General features: G+C 37.0%; 1 protein-coding gene across 1 annotated transcript; it reads right to left on the reverse strand.

The window, feature by feature from the left end:
• Positions 1-1,360: 1,360 nt before the first annotated feature.
• On the reverse strand, positions 1,361-3,011 carry c2cd4a (C2 calcium dependent domain containing 4A). Its single transcript, XM_041997357.1, has 2 exons — positions 2,897-3,011; positions 1,361-2,793 (listed from the first exon to the last, which is right to left on the reverse strand). Exon 2 carries the CDS (start codon positions 2,764-2,766, stop codon positions 1,420-1,422), a length of 1,347 nt encoding a protein of 448 aa, XP_041853291.1. The 5' UTR covers positions 2,767-2,793; positions 2,897-3,011; the 3' UTR covers positions 1,361-1,419.
• Positions 3,012-17,846: the final 14,835 nt, after the last annotated feature.

Genomic DNA, 17,846 nt, shown 5'->3' on the forward strand with positions numbered 1-17,846 from the left:
ATATTGATTTAAGGCTTATCATTGGAAATCCCTAAAAATCAGCAGTTGACAAGAAAGAGAAATCAAGTCTCATTTATGACAGGCAATTTCACAGCTGAGTCAACAGTCAATACAAAAGTGTCCGGCAGTGTCAGCCTCCTTTCAGGATCTGAAGACATCCTGTTCAAAGGTACTGTATAAACACAGTGGTTCTTTCACACTGGTGTTGGGTTTTTATCAAAGGTTTCTTAGAGAGAAATTAGATGCTCCCGTGTGTCAGCATCACAAAGCTTTGTATGAAACAAAAACCTTTATTTTAATCAGAATATTTGAGATACAGAGTTGTATTTTTGTATAAATGATTTTCTCTGTGGTGCAATTCAAATTGTAAATTTAAACTAATATTTGCATTTTTTTTTTATTTGACGCATCATCTAAGGAAAATATTTTTAATACTGAACATACATTTGTGTGTGTTGTTTTATCATATTGTCCATCCACAGCATTTGTGTGTCCCCTTTCACTGCCCTGAGAAACCTATTAATCTTTAACTAGTAGCTGCTATGACAGCTGGTTCTTTTAAGTCTGATCTTTATCTATGAAAGCAGCAGACTATATTCACCCTGTCTGCACAAATTGCTTCTCTATTTAGCTGTTTAGATGGATATATATATATATATATATATATATATATTTATGAAAAATATTTGCCAAATATTTTGGGTTCTTTGGCTGAAACACACATTGTGGATTCAAAGTCAGTTTTGAACACTTTATTTTCCATTTTAAGCCTATTTGCAGCTTTAAGATTTTGTTGGCATTTTGAGGTAACATCATAAGTGTAATTGCAATCACAAAGAAAACTTTTTTTTTGTTACAAGTTGTCTTTAAATTATAAATATATATAAATATATATATATTATAAATATAAATATTATTTTCCTTTCCTGAAAAACTGGAAAAGATGGGAATTGTGTACAGTTTATTTCACCTGCTCTTTAGATTATTTTCTTAAAAATAAATAAATAATGTAAAATTAAAAAAAAGGTTTTGTATGAAGGTTTTGTATTGAGCAATGAAAACAGGTAAAGTCACCTGCAAGGACTGTAGTGATATTTTCAACCACTGGAAAGGTCAGGAACAAAATAACAGGATTAGAGGAAATTTGAGATGGGAGCTGGCTGACATCAAATAATTGTGCATCCTTCTAAGCACATAATAACCTGTGAAGCACCACAAAAAAGTCCACTTTTCTGAATGGTTTGATGGCTTTTATATAAGACATTTCATCCTGAGAAGTGAATTTTGAAACACTGGACTCTATTAAAGACACACTTCCTCAGTTTTTCCATACTTTAATAAATAGAAAATATTGCTTTACGATACAAAAACTAAATAAATATTTAATTACATAAGAAAACAGTTAAATATAACTTAGATTTAAGATATTATAATGCTTGAAAGAAGCAAATCACAATCGCCAAGGAGATAGTCTCTTTTCAGGGTGGACATTTTGTTCACCACTTTAAAGCGAAGCGACCGCTGGCTGAGGTCTTCCTCTGAGATACCATCAAAGAAGAAATCCTCATTGAAGATTGGATTTCGGCTCTTTCTGATGACTGTGCTGCGTTGCTTCTGGAGTTTTCCAGGGACCAGAGACAGGCTGACACTGCAGTTGATAATCTTGGGGTCTACAGAAAGAGGATAAAGGCCCTCAACACTGATCAGACGAACCCGTAGTCTTTGGTTATCTGAACAGTATTCTGCTGAGAGTCTTAGACTGCCATCTTTTCCGATGGGCACCATTCTTTCCTTCATTACCCTTTCTCTTTGCAATGTTAAGTCCATGGGGAAGATGTTGGGTGGTGCCAGGCTGTAGCTGCTTGGCAGGCCTTCAACTAACCCTTCAGATGCCCTCCTCATGATATTTGGGCTGTTGTCTGTAGAACTGCCCTCATCTGTGGACAGAGAATTGTTCCTGGACACCATTGCCTTCCTCATGTTCCTTGACAGCAGCAGTTCATGGCTCAGTGCTTTAAAAAGGGAAGACTTAGCGGGGCACCTGTTCAGTAACGGCGAGCTAAAAGGAGAGGATTCAGTGGAAGAAGTTGTGTCACTGTCTAGAGGAGCCTGCCAGTTCAGGGTGTAACCTCTTGGGGAAAGCCTGGAAGTCAAGCTGTTAAGGCTGAATGAGGATGGTGAAGAGGAAGGCGAGCTGGAAGGGGAAACTTTAGAGCACATACTGGATCGACTCCTGGGCAGCAACATAGGAGAGGAGCCTGGATCAGAATGGAAAATCGACTCCTTTCTTCTGGTGTGGGGGCTCTCTAATAAGGTGCAGAAGCCGTAGCTGGTCTGGGCTTTGGCCAGGTGCGGAAGGGATAAAGCAGCTTGGCTCTGTGGATCTGCATTGGTGGTTTCCTCATCACTGCAGCCATCATAGGGGCTTTCATCCACACTTTCTACTTGGATAATGTGTGGATTGAGCGGCTCATGAAATGTCACTTCTGTTTCAGGGCTAGCCCTCTCACAGGGAGACACCTTGATAATGCGAGCTGTTCCCTTCTGCTCAGGATTCTTCATCTCCTGCAGGGAGAAGATGGTTGGTGGGATGCAGAACTCTGGGATGTTGTCAGGTGTGATGATATTAGGACAGCAGGAAATCCTCTTGGACTTGTCAGCTTTTTCTCCCAACATGATGTCACCGATTTTAAAACTGAGTTCTGCTGATGGTATAGTCAAGATAGAGCTCTCTACTGACATGCGGATCTTCTCTACCACCCACATGGGTCTTTTGGTGGTAGGTAGGATACTCTGTAAAGAAAAAATTATTTATTGATTGCTGTATTGTGCTTTGATATTTAAAAAAAACTCTAATCAAACCATGTTATAATATATAATTGTTCATTATTCCTACCTTATATTCCTTAAGATATAGATAATCCACAAAGTGGCCCCAGACTGGATGGACTGATACTTCCAGCAAAAGTGTTGAGAAACAAACAGTTGTGAGGTTCTCCTGTCAGTGCATGGAGGGTCAGCAAGTCTGGCTGTTTGAGAAACGAAGGCGGTTTAAATGAAGCAGGAAACCAATAAATCTAACACACACCCCCTGTTCTGCTCAAGCAGGTTCCTCCCACTCTCCTTCTCTGTTGCTGGTTCCCATGGAAATATCTAAATCACAACAGCGCTCAGAGCCCCCTCTCCAGAGTCTGTGCTGTTCAGCCAGATAAGCTTTGAAGGCAAACAACTGTTTTTATTTAAATGGCAGACTTGTAATTCATGTGTTTGTTTTCCTGTTAAAGTAGATGGTATGTATGACCTAATTCTATCAAAATAAAGAAGGCTAACTGATTAGATAACAATTTAGAACTAAAACTATCAGCAAAAAGTGGAAGAAACTAATTTAGTACATTTTTTTCCTTCCTACTTTATATATTTGAAATCCCCCTCCCTCCCTTCCCCCCTCTCTTCCAAGTGCAAGATCCCTCGGTCTTGAAAGGTACCCTGTTGAACTCTGAACAATCAATTTTACCACTTACTATCAGAGTATATATATATATATATATATACATATATAAATATAAATAAATATCAAAATACTAAAATTCTTCAGTCAACTGATCCAAATCGGAGACCCTGGAACTGGGATGCTGGGACCAGGGGGGCAACTCACTTTCTTACACAACTTTCATACATATATATATATATATATATATATATATATATATATATATATATATATATATTAATTTCAATATTTAAGCCTGAACTATTTTAAATGCAAATTAATAGAATGTGAATAAACTGATTTCCTTACAATTATATAATCATATAAAGAAGTGCTTATTAGAAAGTGGGGTGTGATTTCTTTTAATCATTGAGGTTTTTTTTTTTTTTTTAATTAACATCAGGTCATTTTAATGATAATATTTATGTGTATCGTGAACATTGCCCCTCAGGTGATCAACCTTTACTGAAACAATGTGAGTGCTACCCCCTTGTGGTGGGACGTGAAGCAGCTGTTGTATCATGAATAATTCATACCTATCACAGAGGTTTTGGCTAATTTTGGAGGAAGGTAAGCACAGGAGAAAAGATGCAACTTAGGTGCTTCATTCGTTCAAAGCATGAATGAAAAAAAATGAATGGATGAATAAATAAATATATAAATAATATAGTACAGATTAAAAAAAATGTAATTAACAAAAATAAACCTGTGTCTATTCTTTGTGGGCTTTCATGGCCTGCCTATTTTTGTAAATTTACTTCAAGTGCCTCTTCATGCTGGAATGGCCTGAAAAATAAAGATAAAAGCTTCACTTTATACAGGACAAGGTTCAAGTGGAGTGTCTTGGTTACCATGTTACTAGGCACTAAAGGACAGGAGAATGATGTCAGGGCTACCAGGAAGGTGTCCTAATTCAGGTACTTCTCAGAAATATTTTCCCAACTGTCCAGTACTCATCAGTGATTCAAGCATACATTTAATGAGTCTAAAAACCCAACTAAAGACACTTTCTAAAAATATATATATTGAATAAATAGAATTCAATATTTAAGAATACATCTCTGTATCTGGGGAAAAGATCCATCATGAGATTAAAATACACACACACACACACACACACACACACACACACACACATATATATATATATATATATATATATATATATATATATATATATATATGTATATATATATATATATAGTTTGTTCCATAATAAAAGAAAAAGAAGAAGAAGATCATTTTTATGTACAAGATTAGGGTCTCAGCATGGCTGAGAATGATTTCATGTCGCCGTTAGGTGGCGCTACATGCTCAGAAAACAGCAGCATAGCACGCCCGCTGAGTGGGGGATGAATCTGATTGATATATCAAATATAGTTAATATATTAGACATGTTTCACAGATTTGGATATCTTAAATCGTGAATCAGTAATCATTTACTGTGCATATAAATATAACCTTAAAAATGTTTAAATGAATAATAACTGGACTATTTTTTATAAACAGCCTATATTCGTTTCAGATGGCGTCTGTTTGACTTTAATGAGTGATTATGTTTCTGTGTGACTAGAGAGGTTAGACAGGGTTCTGTCACACTCAGCAACACCCTCCCTCTCAGTTACCCCATCTTGATCTGGTGTGGGAAGAGGAATAGATTGTCCTCCACTGATGGCTGCTCTCCTGACACGCTTTTTTGAAGATGCACTTCACTGCACAAATTCACAGCTTTTAAAATACGAGAACTCGGCCATTCAGATCTCTCATCTTTAAGCGTGTATGGCCTCGTTGCCAGGTTAATCTAATAACTGCACATCTGAATCCACTTCAGTTTATAAATCTGTCTTGATCCTTCTACAAATAATTATTAAACACTACGGATGACAGTGACGTTGCTTCCTTTTTGCGCGGCATAGATATGTGGTCCTTTTTTTTTAACCCCCATCTCCCTCCACTGTACGATAAACGAGGAGGGGCTTGATGCCGTGGAGGAGGCAGGCTGGCTGGCTGAGCTGACCCGCTTGCGGTGTGTGTGCGTGCGTGTGTGTGTGTATCGCTTCGCCTACATCCAAGTCAGCTCGCATGCTTTAACGAGTGAGAGTCATCAGGTAGGTTTGCGCCCTCATTGTTTTTTTCTCTAATATGTTTTCCCGTGTTCTCTAAACCCAGGCGTTGTTGTTGAAGGTGTTGTTCCTTCCCCTCCAAAAGGTCTCACTACAGGGAGGCGGACCGCTCGGCGTTGGCTCAGCAGAAGCGCTGACAACATTTCATGTTAACAGTCTGCAGACGACCTTTTCACATTATTGGTGTGATGTTTTCCAACTCTGCTATCGCCTTGCACTTATTTGGATTTGCCATTACTCGATTTGCTTCATCTGATGCGTCATTACAAGCCTGACAAGTCTATATTTTCGCCCAATATGTGGCTGCCTGCTTTTGACATTGACAGATATAAAGGTAACAAGATGAATATTTGATTGACCTACTTGTATGGCGTTGTTACTCTGTGTCAAATATTCAGGAATGCTTAATTTTGGGCTTAGAATTGGGTTAAATAGACAACCAGTGCTGCCCAGCTCTAGCATCCTTTCGGTTGTCCAAAGAAATGTGCCGTACAGTAACTTGGACTTGATCTGAATGTTATCTGGATAGGCTCAACATCAAAGCTGACATTGACGGTGTGAGATCAGTGCGCATGCAGGGGATCTAACCTCTGATGATTTAATGTAGGCTAACAAAAAATGTGGGGCGAGTAGGACGAGGATTAGCTAGGATAATGGTCAGTATGTTAAGATTTTACGCTTACAAGCCTTGTTGTGGATGGCTCTAGTCATAAAAGTCTGAAATTAAATGTATTCTAGATACACAATTCTGTCTTTAAGCCCAACACTTTCCTACTTGCAGAGGTCAGAGTGCACATTCTCCCTATTTTCTCATAGATGGCAGCAGGAAAGCTGTTTTCTGATATCTAAAAAAAAATTCTTCTGCTTCCCTTTGACGCTCATATGGTGTGAAGAGATATTTTTAAGGTGTGACATTTGGTTGTTTTTCACAGATACAGGATAGCAAATGTTATGCTATGGGGTAAAGGAGCCAGAGAGTAAACCTTGTATATCTTTTGAATGGTTATTTATCAGGTGGAATGAATGTGTCAGAGTTGGGAATCAGCATCAGCTTCATTTGCCTTAATCATCTATACAATTTGAAGAATTCCACCCCCACCTCTTTACTCCATAGAGAAGCTGAGCCTTTGCCATGAGAGGCATCTTTGATATTAAGGGTCAGTTGAAGGATAATCATGCCATACGGAGGAATTCAACCTACAGTGTGACTTGTTTTACCTGAGTGATGTAACTTGAAAGGTCATGCTGCCTCAGCATGATGTTGACAGCTGTGAATCTGGATGGCTTTATACAGCACTGACATGCTTGGGGCTTGATTCCAACTGGGAGTACCCATCCTACAAATGCATTCTCTAGTGGTACAGTAAACGTGGCAGGGAGTGTAGGATAAAAGCTTCCACCTATTTCCCATTATGACAATGTGAGTCCCTCTCTAACAGTTAAAAAGCACCACTAATGCACCACTTTTTGAAAAAAATAAAGAATATTAAACAGAATATTTAGCATTGCCCAATCTCTTTATATTATTTCTGCATGGGATCAGGTTCTTACTCTGAATTATACTAAATAAAGCACCATTTAAATGTCTACATTCTTGTGTGGACAGTGTGTGGAAAGTGTGCAAAGATGAGCTTAGATCTAAAATGGTTGAATGTTAATGAAGGCTTCAAACTATGAAACATTTCAATTGATGCTTAAGTCTAATTCAGCTATAAGACAGAGTGTTGAATGTACCTAAATAAAAGTCTTAAAACCATGCTATTTCTAAAAAAAATATATATATAACAATTAACCTCCTGAACCCAAAGCATTTTAAAGAGACACTACTGAACTTTGGCAGATTTTCTTAGTGAGGCAGCCCTTAACAACAGTTTATTCAGCATCTGTCTCACATCCTACCTCTACTCTTAGCTCTCTCCAGCCAGTCAAAGTCAGTCAGATGTTAACTCTTGTCTTATCTTTTGCCTTCTCCCTTTCTCTCTTTTCTTTCTTTGTTTTATGCGTTTCTTTGATGAATCAGCCATGGGGCACATTCATCAAATGCTTGCATGTGATGTAGTGCTGTAAAGCAAAATGCTTCTGTGATGCAGAGTCTTGGACAAAAATATGTGAAGTGCGATTTTTCAGCCTCGAGATGCTGCTGGGCAGCAACGGCTCCAGGAATGCACACAATAAATGTCACTGTGCCATCAAAACTAGTCAGGAAAACAAAAATTTAAGGTCAGAAAGTTTAGGTCAGACAGTGCTACTTTAAAACTTCCATCTAAAAAGTATCTTCATATTCCATAAATGACATCGCCACAACTATAGGACCAAATTAAACAGTTTACATTCTGTGGATTTGAGAAACTAGATCATTTTGAAATTATCAAGTCTTGGTGTAGTTATAACAGCTCTCGTGTATTTGAATAATGCTTATATACTTTATATAAGCAAATCTAAAAACACATGCATCCATTAGTGTATCAAAGAGGAGTTTAATGACAAATTGCACCAAATAAGACTATTTTTCATATTTTGGGATGTAGGAAAGGCCTTTCAACCTTTATTATTATTTACTCTGCACTTTAATCAAATTAAGGCATCTACAATAAGATCTGCATACTTTCTCACAACACAGCACAGAGGTATAATTAGAACTCAGGAGCACCAATGTCACAAGCTCACATGGAGCATGCAACTGCCAGAGGCAACTGACTGTTTCATCAAACTAAACACTAGACACTATTGACTAAGATTATTACACATTTGTCAAGTTCTAAGTAAAAATGAAAAGGCAGAAATCTAAAACTTAAAAGTTGTACATTTTTATAAATTCAGTGGAGGCACTATGCTGTTTCCTGTATATGTTTTTGAAACATTAAATATTGGAAATTTGCTTTACAGTTGCAGTTACAAGCAGGCACAATTTAAATGCTGCCTTTTCCTACTCATTGTCAGTCACTGAAGAGGCCATTGTTGCCATGATTAGTATTATAAAAACTTCTTAAGAGTATCTTTGCTACAACAGCTTAATTTCACATGCAAAGACTCAAATGTAGTTCCATGCTGTTCATTAGACAATTATTTTCCTCTCAGCTGTTGGAGTTGCTCCGTCATCAAGAATACATTCCTGGTCGGAATTCCCCAGGAAATGTTCAGTTGGAGGGTGGGAAGAAAGGGCTTTGAGAGTAGCTGGAGAGTGTGATTGTTGAACCATATTTAATGCATGAGTGTGTAGGAGGTGGAAACTAAAACACACCCCATGCTGTCGCTGTGACCCAGCCTTTTGTGTGCACTTACTAGGGAAAAAAAGATCTATATTTTTTCTCTCTCCACTGTCTCTGTGATCACAACCTCTTTAGGGCTTGGCTTCCTTCCAGATCTGGTTATATAGAGTGAAAGGTAGACGTAAAGCTGGCTGCTATACTTACACCTCTAAGTGCTTCAATCTGAAAAAGAAAACTAAAAAGAAACATGTATTTTTAAGCAGGCAATCAATTTCTGAAAGATATTTTAATCAGAAAATGCTTGATTACATTCCTAGTGTGCATCAGTGTTTGAGAAATGGTCACTCTCACCAACTGCAAAATTGTTAACACAGTCTGCATATAAATATGAAATTATATAGTTGGTCATTTTTCTTTGGTTAGAAAAATCTAATAATTTGACTGCCCATCATTTATGCTGGATGTCACATCAAAGTTCAAATGGTTCTGCAAAACACAATTCTCTCAAGCCTAGCAGTAGTGGCTGAGATGGTGCATTCCAAGTATGTACTGTACATGTGCTCCAAAGTGGTGTGACTGTGCCAGTGATGCATATAAGCAGACTCCAGAAGTAGGTCAGTAAATGCTGGCATAGCATGGTTCAGGTCAGTGGCAGCAGCACAGCCTGTGGCACTTACCATCAGCAGATCAAATGAGACACAAGTTTAAAGCAGCAAACAGGTTTGACTTCACTGTCGTGCATGAAGTACACAGTCTCAAACTGGCTTTGTGGCATTTAAGAAAAGACATTTGATCTGAGGGTTCCTTGAGCGGTTTAATTTATAAATATACACAAACTAAAGTCAATAGATGTTGTGCCTAATTTCATTAAATGTGTGTGTTTTGAAGATGGGTTGTTAAATGACGAGCTGTCATTTGATGGCAGGTGCTCAAATTTGTGTAAATGACTCTATATGGCACTCAGTTGTGAGTGCATAGATGGAACTGTGTTACTGATACATTTACTCAAAATAGCTGTAGTTATAGTTAAAATGTGTTTGGTTTTTCTAGAGGAACACTGGAATGTGAGGGACATGACCCACTCTACTTGAAACAAACTGATTGTCAATGGTAAACATCATGTGGTAACTTTCATGTGATATATTCATCCTGCTCTGCGAGGAAGAAATTGACTGACATAATGCTCTTTTGTCTCTGATGAGAGAATAAAATTAAGAATTTATGTCACCACGCTTTGCATTTGAGCAAAAAAAGCCTGCTGGATTACTGTGTGTAAACAGTTACTTTCTCTGTGCTCTTTGAGTGCAAACGACTGCTTTAAATAGTTTAGGGGTCTGTTTGTTAAGTTATAATGCATGTGGTTGCATGTGTCCATAATAGTCACCTGCCTTGGTTTTCTGCACTATTTTGTAACCATTTTTTCCACCAGATAATCAAATAATAAATAACTGTGTAAACTGTATTTGAAGTTATGCTCAACTGGACATGACAGTCTTCTGAATGGGTGTGTTATAATAAAAACACAATTTCTAATTATTTCTCTAAATACAATCTAAACTAAATGCTGAGCGATTTTATAAGATATTTATGGGTTTTTATGTCTAGTTTCTTGGATGGTTTTCCATGGGCAGTATATGAAAGTGTGTTAGTGGAATTTTCTCAAAGGCTCTGATGGCTTTGCCCCCCTTTTGAGCATGCTGAGTGTGTATTTTACTGTTAAAGGGGTCTCCTAGGAATGCTACAGGAAAGTGAGGTCGGTAACAGTGGAGCAGAGATCCAAGTGATCAAGCTACTTGCCACCATCAATCTAGATGAACGATACATCACAGCCAAATCCAGAGCTATAAGGGTCCTGTAATGCATGTAGTTAAAGATGTGAATTATTTGATACACTTACATGATGACTCCTTGATTTAAGATGGGAGCAGACATTAAAGTGGGCATGTCGCAAAAATGTATATTTTAGTCAGTTTTCGCACTGGTTTTTGCATAGGAATCTACAGAGCAAATATTGGAGATACCAAAGGCAAAGTAAGGATGGGAACAGCCTTTTGGGAGACAACCAAAAGCTTGATTTCAAATGTTTAATGCATTTCTAGCACATCAAAGGCATCCAGATGTGTAGATAGAATTCAAGGTGATTGTAACAGACTTATAGACATAAAAGGAATGAGATTATACTGCTGTTAAATTGAATTGTTCATCTTATTGATGGGGAAGTGGTTTCACATCAAGGTTAATTGCAGGCCAACAGGTTCTCTGTGTGTACAGCAGTTGTCAGACTGTTTTTGTGATGGCCTCGGGGAAAGGACCCCCCTGTCTGAAGAAAAGCACTGAAATTACTGCTATCCTCTGCTCTGATCCTACACAGGCCACAAGGGTTGCTGACCAAGCAGAAATCTGTCTCTGGGCTCAGGGTTGTGTAGTGTTATAGTGTCAGCCCCTCTGTTCTTCTCAAAGGAGATTTCTGGACTGCTGTGTAACTCTCATCAAAATATTTTCATTTTAGCTCAGCAGAAGTGCATTTTGCAGTGTTGAAGCTGTAACGTTGAAGTGATTGTGTTACTTTAGGTCGTGAATACACAGCTCATCAGCAGCACAGTGACCTTCTGCTAGGACAGAAGGATTCTCTTGTTACCACCACTGAATGGCAGTATCTAGAATTACATTCGTTGTTCTGCTTCTGAACATGAAGATGACTTAGAATAACATACAGATAGTCTTTTGGCGTGTAAAATTGTCCTAAATGTCCTAGTACGTCGATTGTAAAGGTTATTGTGCTGTAAGATTTACACCTTAAAGAAATGTGTTTTTGTTTGATTGTTGATTTATTGATTGGTTGATATAATTTTTAAAAAAAAAAACTGTCAAATTCAATATTTTTCAGTGATATTTCCTGTCATAGATTAATGCAGTCATGTTGATGTTTGATGCTGATTAACTTTTAAAACCCAATACTTAGAAAGGACAAGCACATCAAGTTCACCATGTCATAGGTTCCCTTAACAATGATGTTTTCCTGCAAGCGATAAACAGATACAAGAGTAAGTTTTTACCAAACAACTGCAGCTCTCTCACACCTGTTTAATAGATATTTGTTTATACTGACAGCTCAGAAGCAAATATGTCTCAGTTTTGTTTAATGTTCTCTTTCTAGCCTCCTCTGAGCTCGTGTTGTCTTCTCCTTTCCTTTGTGTACTCTCAAGTACTCTTTAGCATTTATAAAATATTTATTTAAAAATAGACCTATCTAGAAATATTTAGCTCATGTACAGCACTGTTAAACACTGAGCCGTAATACAGCCCAAATACTGTTGACTTAAACTCCTTCACTGCACCTGCACGTTCTGCAGTTCCACTCATTGTAACTGTCCAGAACCTTCTTTACCCTTGGTATCCAGGATACCTTCTTTATTTGGGGTTCCCCTGATAAATAGGTGCTGTTATGGTTTTATAAATTTAGCATGAACTAGCTACCACTGTCAGTTTTCATTGCACTAGTTAGTATTAGCTCATTCTCTTTAAAATTGAGGCAATAATACTTCTTCCAAACGTTTTAAATATTCCATTCTATCCCACATTAATAATTTCTTACCAACACTTATTTAATGTTTAGTTGCTGAAAACAATACTTTATTTATATGTTGATTTTATTTATATGCTTTTTTTTGTAAATATATACTGTATATGTTATTTACATTTATGAGCCAGTGCATGTTGTGACGTTGCTTAACCGCACGTACTACCCTCATGGTTCTGAATTGGATTAAAGTAGCATAGAGCATGGATGAATAGATGAAATGATGGATTGATGGATATCCCAGATTTATAAAGTTTGTTGTTGTTGGGCAACACGAACAATCCGTAAAACTTCCAAAGTGAGCTACAGCTTATAACAATAATATTTATCGAAATTATAATCTTCCCATTTATTTGACCTCATAGTGTATTGTTGCAACCTTATTTGTATGCTGATCCCGAGTCGAGTGCAACATAAATCCTAAATAATCACTGTGGGAATAAATAAACCTGGCCTGACGGCACAACATCTTCAGCAAATGAGGAGATTTTAATTCAAGTCGTGCATTCATTATACAAGATCCGTATGCTTCATACTGTAACCTTGTTTGTTGGTGTACTGTTGTTCCTGGTGCTGAACAGCAGCTGAATATAAATCGTTGACTTCCTCTAGAACATTGATTCTATGGCAATCCAAACTGATGATTGATCTGATTTGAAACAATTGAGTTTGTGTCTAATTTCCTGTTACTGTGCCAGCAACTTTTAAAATACAAATCTTCCTAATGCAGATTCTAATAACTGTTGGTGTTTCAGTACATTTTTTTCCTTTAACTAAACATAATATTGTATTCATACAGCTCATTCTGGTCATGACATTGATGACGTCTAACTAATTAGTTTAACATGCCAAGAATTTGGAATAAACCTTTATTTCTCTGCGATACCTCCTGTAATTATATTGCATCAAATATGTATATTTTTAATAAAGTACAATAACAGACATACCTCAGAAGGCATTGCATCATCCAGCCTCCATGGCATAGAGGAAAACAAGTTATAAGTTATGTTGGCACGGTAAAAATAATAAATAAATAAATAAAATCAATCATATTATGTCTACATTAGCCATTTAATTGCATGCCTCCAATGATGCACTTGTTTATTTCCTGGTTCCAACTGAACAGCATTTCAGCTTATTGTGAACATGTGCTGCACATAAAAACAGTTACACTGCTTCTTGTATTATTCATTTTGTATTTAGAAGCATGGATTCATTTATTCCTCAGCTCTGAATCATGAGGGCAAAGTAATCCAAAGAAGTGGTCTTTGATGGTGCTCTGACTGTTCAGTCCATCATGAATAGAGATTTTTCATATACAATAAATGGGGCTGCAACTGTCATCATGGATAATTGTAAAATTGCAATTATTTTGGGGTTACAGAGATCATGTCTGCTATTTGTCTTGTTTTCGTCTAACTGATCTAACATTAACCTGTATGAAAACAATTAAGTAAAATTTACTTATACGTCATATTTCCACATTGTTTCCCCATAATAAGTTGACAGACTTACTGATTGTTTTAACGATGTGCAGTGTGTAATTTTTTCAGCCTGAAAGATAAACAGACATGTTTCTTATTCACTGCATTTCTCAAATACATGGTTTGCTCTATTTTTTAGGGTTTGTGTGAATTAATAAATTGTTATATTCTAATAGTAACATAAACTATCAAAATAATTATTTAAATGTCATTTAATAAGATTTAATTTATTTCCTAAATATTATTATTTTTTTATCTTGAAGAAAGAAGGGAAATTCCAACAAAAACAAGTATCACAATCCAGCTCTTCACAAGTGATCCTTGGTGTTGAAGCGCCAGGATTTGCTACTTCAACGCTGTGAGTGCATGCAGGACCAATTGGATAAAGCAAGGCAAACTTATGGCTTTGTAAGTTGGCATCCCGTATTGTGCTTTGCTGTACTGACACAAAAATCCTTGGCAAAAATAAATACATAAGTTTTAGAGCTGAGGTTAAGTCTAATCATGGAATTTAGTGCCAAGCAAGTGTACAGTTAAATGTTACAATAAGTGTAATGCTGATATCTTGAAGTTAATCATATTTTTTAAATTTGAACACATCCTTCATGAAAGAACTCAAACATTGTTATTAGGATTGCAGTGTCTCTCAGTTAATTACTGCAACATTTTTACTGTATACATGGTGTCGATGATGTTACTTTGGATGACTGGGGACATAAATCCATCCACTGAAGATGTTCTGCAAGCCAAGCATCCTCAGATCACACATTTATCTCTTCTGTTGTTTGAGTAAATATACACAGTTTACAGCTTTGTCTCATTTTCTGTGTATTCTGTAAATACAGCATAGCAAACTCAGTCAAGCACATCAAATGTTTTATATGCTTGAGCACATGAAATATTGCGACTCTGCAAGTATCCAACACTTTCATGTTCTCAGTCTTTGAATGCACAAATTGTGCAACATTTGTGGCAGACTGCATCACTGCATTAGCTTAATTAGATATTGCTGATCTTTGAGGCTCTTTTAAAACAGGAACAATTAACTTTCATCAAGATAACACCAATCCATTTATCATACTGACGAACATGAACAAATTGCATTAAGTGTACTGCTCCAAATATTCATAACATATGTAACAAATACAATCTTTCTAAACTTACAGGACATGTGGGACAGATTATGAAATGTGTTTTTACAAGATCTATGGTAATATTGGAAAAGTGTAGCAGATATCTATCTTTTTTTGCCCAAATTGAGATGCAATTTAAAATGATCTTGTGTTGATTTCTTGCCATCATTACCATCTGTTCAGTCCACTACATGGCAGCTGTTTGCTTCTCTTTCTGTTGAGTCTTCAGTTTCCACAGTTATAGATTGATGGATCTGCAGCTAATGGAGGGTAGTTGCCCACCCGCAGTGGACATGCTACACCTGCGAGGTTATACCCCTGAGATGATCCACTCTCCCTCCAGTCTGGCTGGGTGGGTGTCACATTACCTAGCCAAATGTGTACCAGGCAGGGGTTAAGGGTTATTCTAGTAATAATGACCACAACAGGCTATCCTCCCTTCGAAAAGATTTGGAATTGACTGATTTGCTTCTTGATGCCTCTGGTAATTATTCATTTCTTTTGGTTGAATTCTGGTGTGCCACATTCATTAACCATTCTTTCTGCCCTTTTCATAATCCAAAATCAAATGTACTGCTGCCACATGTGGGATTATTGATGCTGTTATTTAATGACTGTCAGGATCTCTGGCGTTTATTTGTGATCTATGGTCTATGTGAAGAGCTCATACTGGGAAACATGCACTATATTTACAGTTTGATTTGATTTTACTCTGCCTGGGAAAAGGCTGTCATAAATTACAAGAATCTCGTGGAGTGAGGCACTGTGAAGCTTTATAAATCCTGTTCTGGTAGGAGGGACAAAGACACAGTGGAGGAGGTTGTGCTCTGAAAAGGCGATCTGTATTCAAGTTCAGTGGGAGACAGCATCCTCAACTCATGGCACAAGCTCAGAGGCATTGCTGTGAATGTGGCTGGCTTGCTGTGTAAAACAGCTTATTCTGCTTTCTCTTAGCCTCAGCCTTTTTGTATAGATAATATTTTTCAAGGGTATTAAAGGTGTAGCTGCTTGGTTTTGCAAGGAAAAAAGACAGAGGGGTAATGGATGATTTATTCCCAGCAGTATTTAAATAAGTCAAATTATGTCAATCAGACCAACAGTAGATTTTCACCCAACATTTTCTGTGCATACACCAGGCTTCCATATCCTGGTAGTCTCAGCAAGATGGATATATCCGCCCCCCTTCTGGAGCAGAATCACAAGACTAATTGAATTACACATTTTCCTTCATAGCTTCTTAGTCCCACGGGAGTGTGCAACTTATCATTTTGAATCTGAGTTTTTTAGAATTAAAGGGGGGAGGTGCATCAATCCTTTGCCTATCTGCAAGCATTTTCTTTCTTTTTTTTTATTATTTATTTTTATTTTTCATTAACATTTCAATAGCAGCTGTATGAATAAATAACCCTCCAGAAGGTGCTTAACCTATTGACCTGTAATTGCAGTGGTGGCAGCTGGTCCCCTACAATGTAAAACACAGAGCATCCAAACCAAGATTGGTTCTTGTGTCTGGAAAATAAATTTTGTATGTGGCTGATAATATTACACTTTCATTTCATGTATTTTTGTTCAATTTTCTGTTTTATCATGTTTACTGTCGGTGCTAAAAGGCTAAGGAAGCGACACTACATGGTCAATATTAGGAAAACACTATTCTTTGGGTCAAAAAATGCCCTTTGCTGTGCATCCCCTCCTACTGCAACAAACATCACCTTCTCTTCCTGCATACTAATGTCAAACGGAATACTCATATTGCATCATCAGGTTGAAATTCATCAACATTTTTTAGAAGCTAAGAGAGTTCATTAAACAATCTGGTTGGTTACAGTTAGTTATCTGCTTATTGGATATAGTTGTCTAATATTTTTATGTTTTACAGTATAAGATTGAGCAGACGTTTGCAGTATTAAGTTACTTTTCTCGGTCGATTATAATAAAATTTATCAGAAATAAATGACAATATAATTAAATAAAATGTTTAAAGCCATTATGTATGCTAGCCATTATCTTTGCTAGTAATCCATCAGAAATGTGGTGTGAAACTGGACCTGCAAACATTCAGCAAAAAAATACTGAGACAATGTGAACATGGTCCACAGGATGAGGATATTAACTTTTCTTTTATTAAAAAATAAGAAGCAAATGGATAACATTATTAATTATTCATGAAGTCTGTATATCATTTAGTCACGTCATTAGTTGAATTGGATTAATGTTTGTAAACTTGTCACTGTAAGATGGCTGGTTAACCTTAGGACTAAGCCATATCTTAACGAAGTAGTGCGAATGGTGATGTAAAAAGAATTTAAATAAACCAAATAAACACCTCCAAATGTAATCTTCCAAGCATTTGGGCTGTATTTCAGATCAAATAACTGTATTACCGTAAAAACACAGAGTATGCCTTTATTGTATCAGCCTTGATCCTGGTTGTAATATTAATACGTAATATGCAAGTTCTTCCAAGTTAGACTTTTGTTCCTTTAACTGCAGCTTTGTTAGAAGCCTTAAGTCGTAACAGTTAGCCATCTTTTTATGTGAATATGTTTTTGTTAAGGAAGCACTGTGAATCTGTGGCACCCAATGCATGAATGCTAAAAGTGACAAGAAGGCACTCCCCAGGAGAAGGAGGACGGATGGAGAGTGGTTATTGTACTTTATTGATGTCACAATTCACTGGCACCATGACAGATGTGTTGAGAATGAGCCACCTCTTAGAGGCCCGCTGGCTGGAAGAGGCAATTCCAAGTGGTTGTATCTGTAAAAAAACTATGATAATAAGAATATTTTGCTTGAGGGATATTGTTTGGCTTGTGCTTTCAGGGAT

Source organism: Melanotaenia boesemani, chromosome 10 (genome assembly GCF_017639745.1).
Source record: "Melanotaenia boesemani isolate fMelBoe1 chromosome 10, fMelBoe1.pri, whole genome shotgun sequence".
NCBI lineage: Eukaryota > Metazoa > Chordata > Actinopteri > Atheriniformes > Melanotaeniidae > Melanotaenia > Melanotaenia boesemani.

Excerpts from the sequence above, each read along its gene's own strand:
- c2cd4a (XM_041997357.1), bottom strand. The coding sequence starts at position 2,766 with ATGTGGGTGGTAGAGAAGATCCGCATGTCAGTAGAGAGCTCTATCTTG.